This window comes from Chlamydotis macqueenii, chromosome 5 (assembly GCF_036417535.1).
Source record: "Chlamydotis macqueenii isolate bChlMac1 chromosome 5, bChlMac1.mat, whole genome shotgun sequence".
NCBI lineage: Eukaryota > Metazoa > Chordata > Aves > Otidiformes > Otididae > Chlamydotis > Chlamydotis macqueenii.
The window spans coordinates 72,415,018-72,427,209 of NC_141560.1; the positions used below are offsets into that span (position 1 = coordinate 72,415,018).

Genomic DNA, 12,192 nt, shown 5'->3' on the forward strand with positions numbered 1-12,192 from the left:
CGGGGCGTTGCCATCAGGAAGGCTCTGGCCCCTCAGCCGTCCCACTTCGGGGCTGCGGGTGGACGGTGTCTGTCAGGAGCCCGGCAGCTTGGCTGCTCCCCTGCTGGGAGGGACGCCCGTCCTCTCCTCCCCGAAAGCACTGTGGAAAGCTCGGTCTCCCTTCTGCTCGCCGTGGTGCCAGCTGCTCCCTCTAGCCGGTGGGGCAGGGCAGCGCTTCCCTGGCTGGTGCGGAGGGTCGGCAGCTCTCCCAGCCTGCCTGGACGTCTCGCTCCGGCCTGGGCAGGAGGGAAGGAGCTCCCCCTGTGCTGCGTCCCGGCCGTGCTCAGGGAGAGGGGTGAGTGTCCCTCTGCGTGCCCAGGAGGACAGCTGCCCCGCAGCCGGATTGCTAGCATACCAGCAGAACAAGCCTTGATCTCTGTGGCGACCCCGCGCTGTTCCTTTCCTGTGCTGGCCCTGCTCAGCTGCCTCTCCCTCTTCATCGCGGCGAACGGCACGGATCTGGTGACCTCGGCTGGGCCAGGGACAGGTTCCTTCCCCAGGGGATTGCCCACTCTGAGCAACCCCCAGCTGCGTCCAGACCCCTCCTCCAGATCCGATCGGTATGGTGCATTCTCGGGCCCCCTGCCCTCGCTTTGGGGAGCAACACAGCGTGCTTCCCCTCCAGCCGGCAGCGGCCGCGCCCTGCCCTTATCTCCCCTCCTTATCGCCCTGTGCTGGCTGCTGGCCCGCTCCCTCGCAAGGTGGGGTGCGTGTCCTGCTTGCATCTGGGCAGGTGACCCCCCTCTGAAGGGGGGTGTCCCAGCGGGGCTATGTGGCAGTCGTCCCCGCGCCAGGAACAGTGGGCAAGGTAGACCAGGGGGCCATCTTGCGCTGGCCCAACCAGTTGGGTGCAGCGAACAGGCGAGCAGCTCCCTTCCTGCTGCCGCCCGAGGCAGCCGCTCCTGTCGTTTCGCCCGCCCAGCTCTGGCCGGGCCAGGCGCCTTGAGCACGGCTCTCCCGAGAAAGGTGGGGCTGGGCCGGGGCAGGTCGGTGCCCAAGGCGGTGTCCCACCCGCCTGCGGGAGCAGCCCCCTCCCGGCCGCCAGCCTGTCCAAAGTCCGTGTCGCCCGTGCTCTGTGACCGGCCTCGGGGAGAGCCCTTCCCGGCGGGGCTGGGCCGGGAGGCAGCTGAAGCTCTCGGCCGGAGGTGGGAGAGCTCTCGCCTGGAGTGGGGCTGGCGGGGTCTGGGCGGAGCAGGCTGGGGAGCGTGAGCAAGGTGGCTCGCGCTACCTGGGAGTAGGGATGCATCTGCCCGGGCGGGGGGTCCCTCCCTGGTCCGCAGTGGGAGCTGGCGGTGTGGGCATGCTGCTGCCTCTGGGGTCATGGGAGAGACAGCCGTGGCCAAAACTCCCCATGGCCCGCGCGGGGACGCGGGAGCTGCTGCCACCATCAGCTCTCCTGCTTCCCCGGGGCCTGAGGGCTGTTGTGCTCTCCTGAGCTGGACGCAGAAGCAAACGAGATGGGGGTGAGTGTGGGCCCGTGGGCTCTCCCTCGAGTAGCCTGCTAGCTTGCTGCACCTTTTTTGCTGGTGTTGGTGCTTGCTGCCTTGGGCAGACTGAGGTCTGATGTGTGAGCCTGGACCCTGTGCTCAGGGGGTGGAAAGATGCCAGAGATGTTGGGTCATTTATTTTTTAGCTAATTGAGACTAACCAGAAGCCTGTGGTGAATTAGCAGGGCTGTGAACCTGTGCAGAGCAAGCAAGTGTAATGTACTGCAAGTGCTCAGACAATTGCAGGCTTGAATTATTGATGGGGTTTCTGTTTTTCCTAAGTGCACCATGACGGGCAACGGGAACCAGGAGAATTTGTTGCTTCCTCTGTCTCTCGAGGACAGGGGGTCTGGTGCCGAGAGCTGTTGATGTTTGCTTTTGAAGGGCGGGTAGCCAGCTGGCTGGCTGTCCTCAGAGTCCCTCAGATTGATAAGGCAGAGCAAATTATTTGAGCACTGTTGCCATTTTTCTTGTCTAGTGAGTACTGGGGGCTATGCTGGAGCAAGGGCGAGTTCCTTGGGCAGTGCATCCCTTGTTGGCCGAGGGGGTGGGACTGGCCTGGGAGCCCAGAGCTCCTGGTGTCCCCGCAGGGGCTCGGCCAGCCCAGGTGAGGGGCTGGGTCCCTCTGGGCTCTGGTCACGGCTGGTGGTGATGAGCTGGAGAAGAAGGGCTGTGCTGCTGCAGAGCAGCGGGGAGGCTGGGTGACAGACCTTGCTGCTTGCTTAGCAGGTGCCGGGGGGACACAAGGAGTAGAGCTGCGGGAGGGCCAGGACTCACAGAGCCGACGTGCCCCTGTCCCCACTGCCTGGCGGGACAGGCCTTTGGGAGGGGGCGCCTGGTGTGTCCCTTAGCAGGGAGCTGGGACAGGGCTGATGTGGCGGAGGTGGTTTCTGGCTTTGTAGGTGCTTGGGTTGAGCTTTGCCCAAAGTCCTCCATCCCTAGCTCCAGCGGTCCTAGGACCATTGGATGAGAGCTCTCTGGGGAGTCGGGACGCGGAGCAGGGCTGGAGCAGGTCCTTGCAAAGACCCAGGCAGAGGGCTGCGTGCTGAAGATGCCCTGCGCGGCAGCGGGCCCTGCCTGTCAAGCCTCTTGCCTGTGTCTGTTGGATGTTGTCTGTCCTCCCCGGCCTGTGGTGTGCAATTCCCCGTCTGCCGCCCTGGTCTGGGACCTGGGGTTAATCGGTGTCTGGCAGGGACGTACTTCTGGTGGGGAGCCTCGGAGGCCTGAACTCCATCCCTGGCAGAGGAGGGTGCAGGTGAACCTGGGTGGGTATAGCTGTGGCTTGGCCCTGGAAATCCTTTTTCCAGGCAAAGGATTTGTTCTGAGGAAAGGCCGTCTCCCTGAGAAGCAGGGGCAAGGGATTTTGGAAAACACGTGCCATGTCAAAGCTGCCCCCAGTGAAAGAGCTCTGGGGAGCTTGGTCAGGGTTTGGGGTGTCTTTCTGGCTGCTACCGAGCCTTTGGTCCAGCCAGGAGGATTGTGGTGGGTACCTGCGGAGGGAAGCTCTGCGCGTGCAGCCCAGCTCGTGGCTGCCTCCCTGTCAGCAAGAGGACTCTTCTCCAAAGGTGCCGCACTTTGGATTGTCTCTGGACCTGCTCTGATTTCTGGGCCTCTGGGCACAGCACAGGGTTGTGCTGGTGCTGGGACGCTGGCGATGAGGTAAGGCCAGAGGGATTTGGATGTAAAGCTTTCTGGGCAGCTGTGTCGGTCCATGGGGGTCCCCTCCTGCTGACGGCCCAGGGAAAGTGCTCTGGTGGTGCTTCTGCCCTAGGGCAGGGGCTGCTCTGGGGTATGTTTTGTCTTCAGGCTTTTGGTTTTGCCCTGAACCAAGTCAGCTGAAATATTTTTGGCTTACTGGGGTTTTTAAGTAATGGGTGTGTCAGCAAGTGCCTCTCTCATGATGAAAAGGCTTCCATGCAGCCATCCTCAAAGATGGTCAGGGTCTGGCTTTGGAAGAATGCTCTGTAGCTGTATCTTCAGAGGCTGGGGAGGAGGAGGGGGGAACGGGCGCAAAGCCATCCCTGGAATTTCACCCTTGCGGGATCTGGCGTACTTGGCTTCGAGCTGTTGCAAGCAGCTTGCTGGCCGAGGCTCTCGTCTTCCCTCCCCTCCTGTCCTGCTCCGAAGGTGACTGGTGCCCCAGGCTGGCATCAGGAGGCGTGGGGGGCTGTGCCGTGCCCAGGAAGCTCCTGTCCCTGAAGTGCTGGCACGTGAGCCGCTGCGGGAGAGATCTGGGGCAGATTTTGCATGGAGGGGAGGGTGCAGGGCTGAGTGGCTGTTTGAGGTTTGTGTGCTAGCCAGCTGCAGGGGAACGGCTGTGCTCCAGCCATGGCGCTGGCGTGTGTCTGCGGGGAGAGCTGGGGACAGCGCTTGCTGTAACCGCTCTGGACCTGGCGCTGCCTCCCGGTAATTATGTGTTTGACCCCGGATCAATGGAAGCGAGATGGCTGGACTGAGAGCAGAGGGAGATGGTGTCCTGATGGCCGAGGCCCCAGGAGGAGAGCTGGGAGAGCCCCCTCGGGCAGCAGGTTCCCTGCTCTGCTGGCACCTCTTGCCCATGATGGAGCTGTGCCCGCTGTTCAGGGCAGGAGTGGCAGTCGTGCAGGCAGGGCCGTCTCCAGACTCTCGGAGAGCTGCTGCCCCACTGCTTAACATGGCCTGGTCCTGTGGGAAACGCTGAGGGGGCCACTCCGGAGCACCAGCGGGTTGGTGTGCGTGGCTCTGCAGAGCCACGGGCTCCGCACAGCCAGGACCCCGGCCCAGCCCTTCCCCTGGCTGCCCTCTGCCGGAGGCTCCCTGGGAGCCCCTCGCTGCCTCCTCTCCCTGAGGCCTTCTGCTCTGGCATGGTGGCCCAAGGGGTAACGGGGTCTGTGCCTGTCCCTGCAGCCCCTCCTGCCTGGGCTGAGGAGCGTCTGTGAGTGCAAGAAGAGAAGGGGAGCTGGCGCGCGAGGGACCTGTCCTGTTCCTTCCCCTGCTGTTGTGTTTACTCCCTGTGGAAGGTACAGGAAGGAAACAGCCTCACAGCTGCTCTCGCCCCTTATCTGGGGCCCTTCACGGCCCCACGAGTTTCATTGTTAGCTTCCATGTTCTCCGGGCCGCATTCCCAGGGGACACGCGGGGGTGGGGACCCTGGGCCGGGGAGGCGCTGCTGGCTGCGCGAGGCCTGCCTGGCAGCCGTGCGGGACTGCAGGAATCTGCTGGGGTGGCTCTCCTCTACGTGCCTTCCCGCAGAGGCGAATGCTGCTGGGCTGCGCTTGCTGCTCGGCACTGAGGCTGCTGGCAGGCAAGCCAGCCTGTTCAGAAGAGCAGGGGGTCAGCTAAATCTCTTTTTGAAGCCAGGATGTTGGCTCCATCCTCATGTGCCCCAAAAATCTGCCTGCTCTACAGAGAGATTGAGGACAGGCTGTTACATAGCAGCACAGCTACTTGGGCAAGGTCGTGTCATGGAGGATCTTTTCTCTGTAGTGTGTTCCTCTCTTTAAAAGGGCTTGGTGAAATACCACTCTGGAAACGAATTGCAACAAGCCGGTGGGGCTTCCGGCTGGAGTTTTGGATGCTCCAGTTGCGTAGGGTGTGTGGGTGATAGGACCATCCCCTGACCAACTGGAGATGTCTGGGATGTGGCGAGGAGACCTGTGTGGTGTCTGCGTGGGCTGGCAGTGGCCTTCAGCGAGTCCCAGAAGGCGGAGGATCCGTGCCCATGCTTGAAGTGGGTAGGTGCCCACCAGAGATGGGGAGTGTTTGACTCGGGGTGAGAGTTGGGACGTGTCAGCACTGTTCTAGGAGGCACCAGTCCTCTCCTTCACATGATCTCGTTGCAAATCCGCGGGGCAGGGGAGGCCTCCGAACAGCAAGGGTCAGAGCCGTCCCTGCATTCCCATACAAGGCTTGGGAGTCAATCTGTTGGAAAAAGCCGTAGGGCATACCTGTTGCCAGGTGGGAGGACTGGAACTGCGTGCGTGAGCCAGGAGTTGTGTCTGGGCTCCTGAGCCAAGAGTAGTGGGCTGCCTGCCTCTCGGGGTGTGGACTGGTCGGCGAGCATCCCAGCCCACGCGGGGAGCTGCAGTGGTCTGGAGCGGGTGTGCATGTGCCTCGGCTTCGTCTCCTGCTGGGCGCCGCCTGGGTACGAGCAGAACTGGGTTTTTATTGAGGAAGGCAGATTACAGGGTGGCAGTGACCAGATGTTCATACGTGCTGCAGGCGGCCTCCAGAGCACTTGGAAAAAATCCACCCTGCTTTGCTGGGCTGTGCGGTGGTGCCGCGGGGTCTGAGGAGCGCCCGGCTGCCTGTGTCCGACGGAAGCTTCAGAGGGGCAGAGCCATGGGGAGGAGTGGGCTTGTCTGCGAATGGGGGAGGCATTTCAGGAAGGGTTTGATCTGGATACACTTGAGATAGTGTGGGAAATTGTTTAAAAAAAAAAAAAACAGCCAAAAAAAAAAACCAAATAACAAACCAAAAGCCCTGCTCAGAGCTGCTCTGAACCAGCATCTGCTGCAGGCTGGGACCGGAGCGGCAGGGAGAGCGGGGCTGTGGGAGCAGAGGGGACAGGGCTCTGCGAGGGGTGACGCTGCCATGCTCTCGCTCCCAGGTCGCTGTTACAGCCGCGCGGGGCGGTGGCACCTGGGGAATGGGCAGAGCTGATGCTGGAGACCGTGGGAAAGCAGCTTCTGTGCCGGCTGCCTGGCTTGAACGAGTCCCCACATGCCTGCCGTGACTGCACAGTTTTGGGAAAACCTCTGGCGGGCTTGCTGGGACTCGGCTGGGCTGCGCAGGGGGCAGAGGGCTGAGCCCTCGCCTCCCTTCTCCGCCTGTGCCGTTCCCCCACTGGTGAAGAACAGCTGGAGATGGTGGGGTCTCCAGGGAGCTGGGGGGCTGCTGTAGGAACGGTGCTGTGTTTGCCGGCCCCCCCCCCCCCCCCCCGGCCCTCTCTGGACACTGCTCTGTCCCAGAGAAGAGGGAGTGGGAGAGGAGAGCTCATTTCCTCAGTCTGTTGCCTGCTCTGCCTTCTGTTTTGAGTTCACTCCTGTAATTTTTTTTCCCACCCCTCCTGCTGTCCCTGCAGCTCTCTTCCCTTCTGCTTCCTCACTGTGGTGGCTGGGCTGTTTCTCCCATGGCTCTCTGCGTCTAGACCTGGCTGTCCCACGCCTTTGCCAATCAAACCCGAACTTCCTCCTCTAACAGGTCTGTATGGAAGAACATTGCCTTTCTCTATCAAAATGTGTTGATTGTGGTGTGCTCCTTCGCTGTCCTCCTTTGGGAGGGGATGTTGGAGGGGTCCAAGCTGACGCCTGTCCCTAGATCTGAGGGCTGAGGACCTCCTGGGGTGACTGCAGCATTGAGAGCCCTGGTGAGAACCTGGAGGGTGCTGAGTTTTGGCAGCAAAGGGGCTCACGGGGTCCCCCTTAGGGGCATCCTGCCCCACTTCATCCCCTTTCCTGGGTAGGAAGGAGCTGTGGACCTGGGGCTGTGTCCCTACCTCCTATCACTCTGGGGAGGAAGGAGCAGATAAGAGACACTCCCCTCTCCCTCAGCCATTTCCTGGAGGAAATAATGGGATGTGGGCCACTTCTCTATCTGTGGGAGCGTCCCCTGTTCTGCCCCAGGGATGCACCCTCCCCTCCTGCCGCTGGCTGCAGGCAGCTTTACCTTGAGGGGGAAGTCTTCCTGCAGCCTGAGGAGGGCCCGTGTGGGAAGAGGGAGGCTCCCAGCACACAGCAGCTCTTCTGAACCTGGCTCAACCCCAGCTCTTTGGTGTGATGGGGAAGGGCCTTCTGTCCCCAGAGTGGTACTTCTCCAAGCTTAAATGCTGGAGCAAGGAGCGTCTGAGTCATGCCTGGGGCCATGCTGCCCTGAGACCCTCTTGCCAGCTCTCTGGTGGTGGGTGGGAATGGGTGTTAATGACACAAGATTTTTTTTTTTTCTTGTTCTGAGAACCTGCCTTAACAAAATCAGTCTCTTCTGACCGCTCTCCTCTCCTCCTTTCCTCCCCCAAATCGTGTGCAGTGAAGAGAGGGGCTCCTGCCCTTCTGGGTCACTTTTCTTCCCCTCACCTTGACACCAAGCCGCCTCCGCTTGTGCCTCCCTGTGCCTTCTGCCCCCACCCTGCCCGTCCTGGGCACCCGTCACCCATGGACGACTCAGAAGTGGAGTCGACCGCCAGCATCCTTGCCTCTGTGAAGGAGCAGGAGGCACAGTTCGAGAAGCTGACCCGGGCGCTCGAGGAGGAACGGCGCCATGTCTCAGCCCAACTGGAACGAGTCCGGGTCTCTCCACAGGACGCCGGCCCGGGCTTGGCCAACGGCACGCTCACCCGGCGGCACCAGGTAAAAAACCCCCTCAGCAGAGGTGGGTGTGGAGGCTCCCCGAGCCCCCGTCTGTGTCAATCCTGCCTCGCTGGGGTCAGCCCGGCTCCCTTTCTTTGGTCTTCCTTGGGCGTGCGAGGTGGAGGAGGGCCAGGCTGCCCTTGTAGCAGTGATGGTGCCGTATGTGCGCTGGGGCTGAAAGTGATGGGGAATGTGCAAACCTACCTCGGCAGCCAGGGTCTTCTGGGGAGGAGGAGCCAGCCTGGAGGGTCTTGCTACCAGGTCAGCTCTGGTTTGGTTCTGTGGAAGTCTGAGGCTGTCTGTGTTCAGTACCTGGGCATCTTTGCTCCTCAGCTTCTTGGAAGGTGGCCCAGATGCAGGAGTTGGTGTACAGCTGTGGGGAGCGTGTGTCTCGGTGGGCTGGTCGCTGGAGTCTCGGTCTATCCTCAAAACAGCCAGGCCAGGGCTGGGAGGGATCTCTTTTTCTCTTCAGGGCTGGAAATGTGGTTTTGTCTGCCTTGGCCGGAGGTCTCACTCCTGTTCTCACTTTCCCAGGCTCTGTTTTGGGGAGGGGTGCTCGGTGTTGTGCCTTTCTGGCAGGTGGGAAGGCAGGTGCCTTTCCAGCTGTGGAAGGTGGTGGTGCTAGGAGAGTCGTGTGGGTCGGGGGAAGGAAGGCGTGGGCGGAGGAGGAACGCAAGAGAGTCAAGCGGTAGCAGTCTGGAATCAGCCGTCGAGCATCCACGCTGTTCCCTTGCAATCCCGGGGGGCCTCTGGGATGTCACTTGTGGCTCCTGCATCAGGAAATGTGGAAGGTCTCCAGGGCCGCCGTTCTGGGGAGCAGGGAGGGGTCTTGGCCGTTCCACCAGGATCGTGTGGGCACTGCAGGAGAGCTGGGATGCCTGGAGGGTGCTGAAGGGTGTGTCCTCCAGCCCTTCCCCGGGCTAGAACGGGGTTGACTTGCTGCATGTCACACAGGCCCCTGAGGAGCGTGCCGCTCTCCTGGAGCGACGTGTGGGGTATGCCCTGGGTGTCCCTGTGGGATGCAGGGGATGGCCTGCTCGGGGCCTGGCGGGGAAGAGGGCAATGGATATATGGAATCCCAGCAGCAGGAGGTCGGCCCAGTAACAGGCCTGCTGTGGTGCTGTGTTTCAGAACGGCCGTTTCCTGGGCGATGCTGACCTGGAAAGGCAGAAATATCCAGATCTGAAGCTCAACGGGCCGCAGGTAAGGGGAGCTGAGCCCTCTGGCTGCGGGCAGCCTGCTTGCCAGGTGGGGGGTGTGAGGAGGGGGCTTCAGTGTCCCCGGTCTAGCTGGGAGGGGGAGACTCACGTTTCTAATGTGGCCGCCCTGGCTTGAAGGGGCTTTGGGTGGAAAGCCCCTTTCCTCCCATGCAAGAGGAAATCGGGGGCCCCTGAGAGGTGAGATCTCTTGGTGAGCTGACTCCAGGGAGGCCCGTGGCGGTGGGGGGCTGACTGCCTGTCCCTTGCTCTGCTCAGGACCACAGCCACCTCTTGTACAGCACGATCCCCAGGATGCAGGACCCGGGCCAGATCGTGGAGGAGACATACACCATGGAAGAGGACCCAGAAGGGGCCATGTCAGTTGTGTCTGTGGAGACGTCAGATGATGGGACAACCCGGCGTACAGAGACCACGGTACAGACCTGGGGAGAGCATGAAGGGACAGGGCTCTGGCCAAGGACACTGGTGGCTAGGGGGCTACAGCCATGGTGTCTGCCCGCTTGCCATGCTGTGAGCTGAAATGGGGTGTGAAATCTGCCTGGAGAAAGATGCTGGGCTGGAAAGGGAATCTGGGGATGCAGGGGCGTGGTGGATTTCCTGATGGGAGTGTGTCCTGCGTCCATCCCTCTAGGTGAAGAAAGTGGTGAAGACCGTGACCACTCGGACAGTGCAGCAGGTGCCAGTGGGGCCTGATGGGTTACCTTTGGAAACCTCCCCAGTCACCAGCAACTACGTCCAGACCATGGACAGGAACTTCCGCAAGAACGGCAATGGGGGCCCCGGTGGCTACCTGAGCCAGCCGGGCACAGCCACGCTCCCTCGTAACTACCACTACCCTGACGGCTATGGCCGCCCCTACGAGGACGGCTACCCGGGCAGCGACCACAGCTATGGCAGCTTGTCTCGCGTCACCCGCATTGATGAGCGCTACCGCCCCTCCATGGACACCTACCGGGCCCCCAGCCGCCAGGACATCTACGGCCCCCAGCCTCAAGTGCGTGTTGGGGGCAGCAACATGGACCTCAACCACTTCCACCCTGAGCCGTATGGCCTGGAGGATGACCAGCGCAGTGTGGGCTTTGAAGACGTGGACTACGGGCTCGTGTCTGACTACGGCACAGCCAGGCGGGCAGGGACCCCGTCTGACCCTCGGCGGCGGCTCAGGTACGTGCCAGGAGGTACCAGGCTGTGGGGTCTGCTTAACTTCACCCTCTTTGGAGGAAAGAGGATCACAGCTGAGTCACATGCGGCTCATGCAGGAGAAAACTTGCATCCGCTTCTAATTGTCTGCTTAATTGGTGGTTAAAACTCGGGGCTAATTGAGCCCGTGGTCCTGCAGCAAGAAGTTCCATTGGGCGGTTGGTTGTAGCTCCGGGGCCTTCCCTCTCTGTGCCACCGTCCTGCCAGTGGGACGGCAGGCTCGTCCGCGCTTCAGCCGGGCTTACCCTGCTGGGACCCGTGCCTGGCGCAGGCTGCTGGCACAGCCCCGCGTCCTCATGATCGTGCTCTCGCCAAGCTGAGAGCAGCCCCAGGGAGCGAGGGCTGGGGGAGTGAGGCTCAGCCCTGCAGTGCCCCGGGGCAGGAGAAGCTGCTCGACCTGTCTGGCAGCAGCAGCTTTTCCCCTCGTTTGGTTTGTCTGCGGGTGATCGGCAGCTCCTCCAGCCTGGCTGTTGAGCAGCTGCCCACCAGCCTGTGGCTCCCTTGGGCAGCTGGAGCGGGGATCTTGGGGGTGTACCTGCCCTGCCTATGGGGCTGGGCGTCCTGGGGTGTTACAGGCCTGAGGCCATGACTCCTGGTGCCAGCTGTGTCCTGCAGAAACACCGCCACTGCCTGCTCAAGCCACTCGGCCTGCTCTGCCCGCTGCCTGGGCTGTTGCAGGGTTTGGGGAGGTGCTGGAGGAGGGCTCAGGGCAGTGAGGTAGGAACGGAGCAAGGGGCTGAGCCTGGGTCCCAGAGGTGAGGAGGGGGCTGGGTCCGCAGGTTAGGGTGGATGTACATCTCCTGAGTGCCGGGGTGGGGGCAGGTGAGGCTGAGCACAAGATGCTTAAGCTCCTAGGTGTAAAATGGAGGCAGGTGGAGAGACCTGAGGGGAGGGAGGCTCTTGCCAGCCTCTGCCGGAGATCCGCCCCTCTGGAGGCATGTACCTCGCATCCAGGGTAGCTCCTGGCTGGTGAAGGAACTAAAGGAGGAGCTTTGTGCTCTTCTGCTTGTGCCAACGCAGTGTTTCTGTTGCTGTGCCGAACCGGTCCGGGCAGTTGTTCACCCTCGTTGGTTTCCCTGGCCCGCCTCGCCTTGTGAAGCTTGTGCTGGCTAGAGGAGGGCAGGCGAGGCACCTGCCCCGCTGCCTGCACTGGCTCCAGCAGCCTGCGAGAAGCCAGCGTTAGCAGTTTGGGCGCATGGCCATGGTGGCTAGCCCCTCGCTGAGCAGCTTAGGCAGAAGGGGTTAAGCAAGCACGTCCAACCTGTGGCTGCTGTGCTCGAGCTGAGGCTGTGGAGGAGCGAATGCCAGTCAAGACAGAAGGCTCTGGCTTGCAAACCTTCCCTGGGTTTGTGTTCTGCCCAGCACATGGGGGCAGGAGCCCTCCCTGGATGGCCCGGTCTGAACTGCTTGGCCTTTGGGATCATGAGTCCTCTCTGCTGGACTGGGTGGTGTCTGTGGTCCTTCTGCTCCTCCAGGTCATGGAGGACAGGGGTTACAGGAGCCAGTTGCAGGAGCTGCAGCTGTGTGGGAGACCAGGGGACTTAGGTCACAGCAGAGGGAAAGGTCCCGCTTCCAGGCATGGCCAAGGAGCAGCCCTGGCGGAGATGTCACCTTGTCGTGCGGGGTACGGAAGATGAGTTGGTGTGGCCTGTGAGCAGGCTCTTCCTCCCCAGGCAGACTGATAAAGGTCGCAGCGGTCTGTGGAATCCAGGCACTGTTGAGCTTGGCTTGTCCTCTGCCTTCTCAGTTACCATCCGTGCCCAGCATGCAGGAATGGGAACAGGAGAGATCAGCACCCCCTGTGTCTCAGATGTTTGTGTTGAGTGGGGGCCTGGCTGTTAATGACTTCCTTCAGGGAGGCAGCTTGCCAGGCACGTGGGAGACAGAACGCGTTGAGCCGAGAGACGCAGCGTGTGCTGGCTG

General features: G+C 61.9%; 1 protein-coding gene across 10 annotated transcripts in view; it reads left to right on the forward strand.

The window, feature by feature from the left end:
- CTNND1 (catenin delta 1) overlaps positions 1-12,192 on the forward strand; it is a 31,284-nt gene that overhangs the window by 8,167 nt on the left and 10,925 nt on the right. For 5 of the 10 annotated variants that reach the window (XM_086749440.1, XM_086749441.1, XM_086749444.1 and 2 more), the window contains exons 1-6: positions 3,163-3,185; positions 6,589-6,707; positions 7,530-7,849; positions 8,981-9,052; positions 9,325-9,483; positions 9,701-10,233. In XM_086749440.1, the coding sequence (XP_086605566.1) occupies positions 3,181-3,185; positions 6,589-6,707; positions 7,530-7,849; positions 8,981-9,052; positions 9,325-9,483; positions 9,701-10,233 (1,208 nt within the window). In that variant the 5' untranslated portion in view covers positions 3,163-3,180. Of the gene's footprint in view, positions 1-1,165; positions 1,185-3,162; positions 3,186-6,588; positions 6,708-7,529; positions 7,850-8,980; positions 9,053-9,324; positions 9,484-9,700; positions 10,234-12,192 lie in introns of those variants that run through there. The other 5 variants (XM_086749445.1, XM_086749447.1, XM_086749448.1 and 2 more) reach the window with 4 other exon arrangements.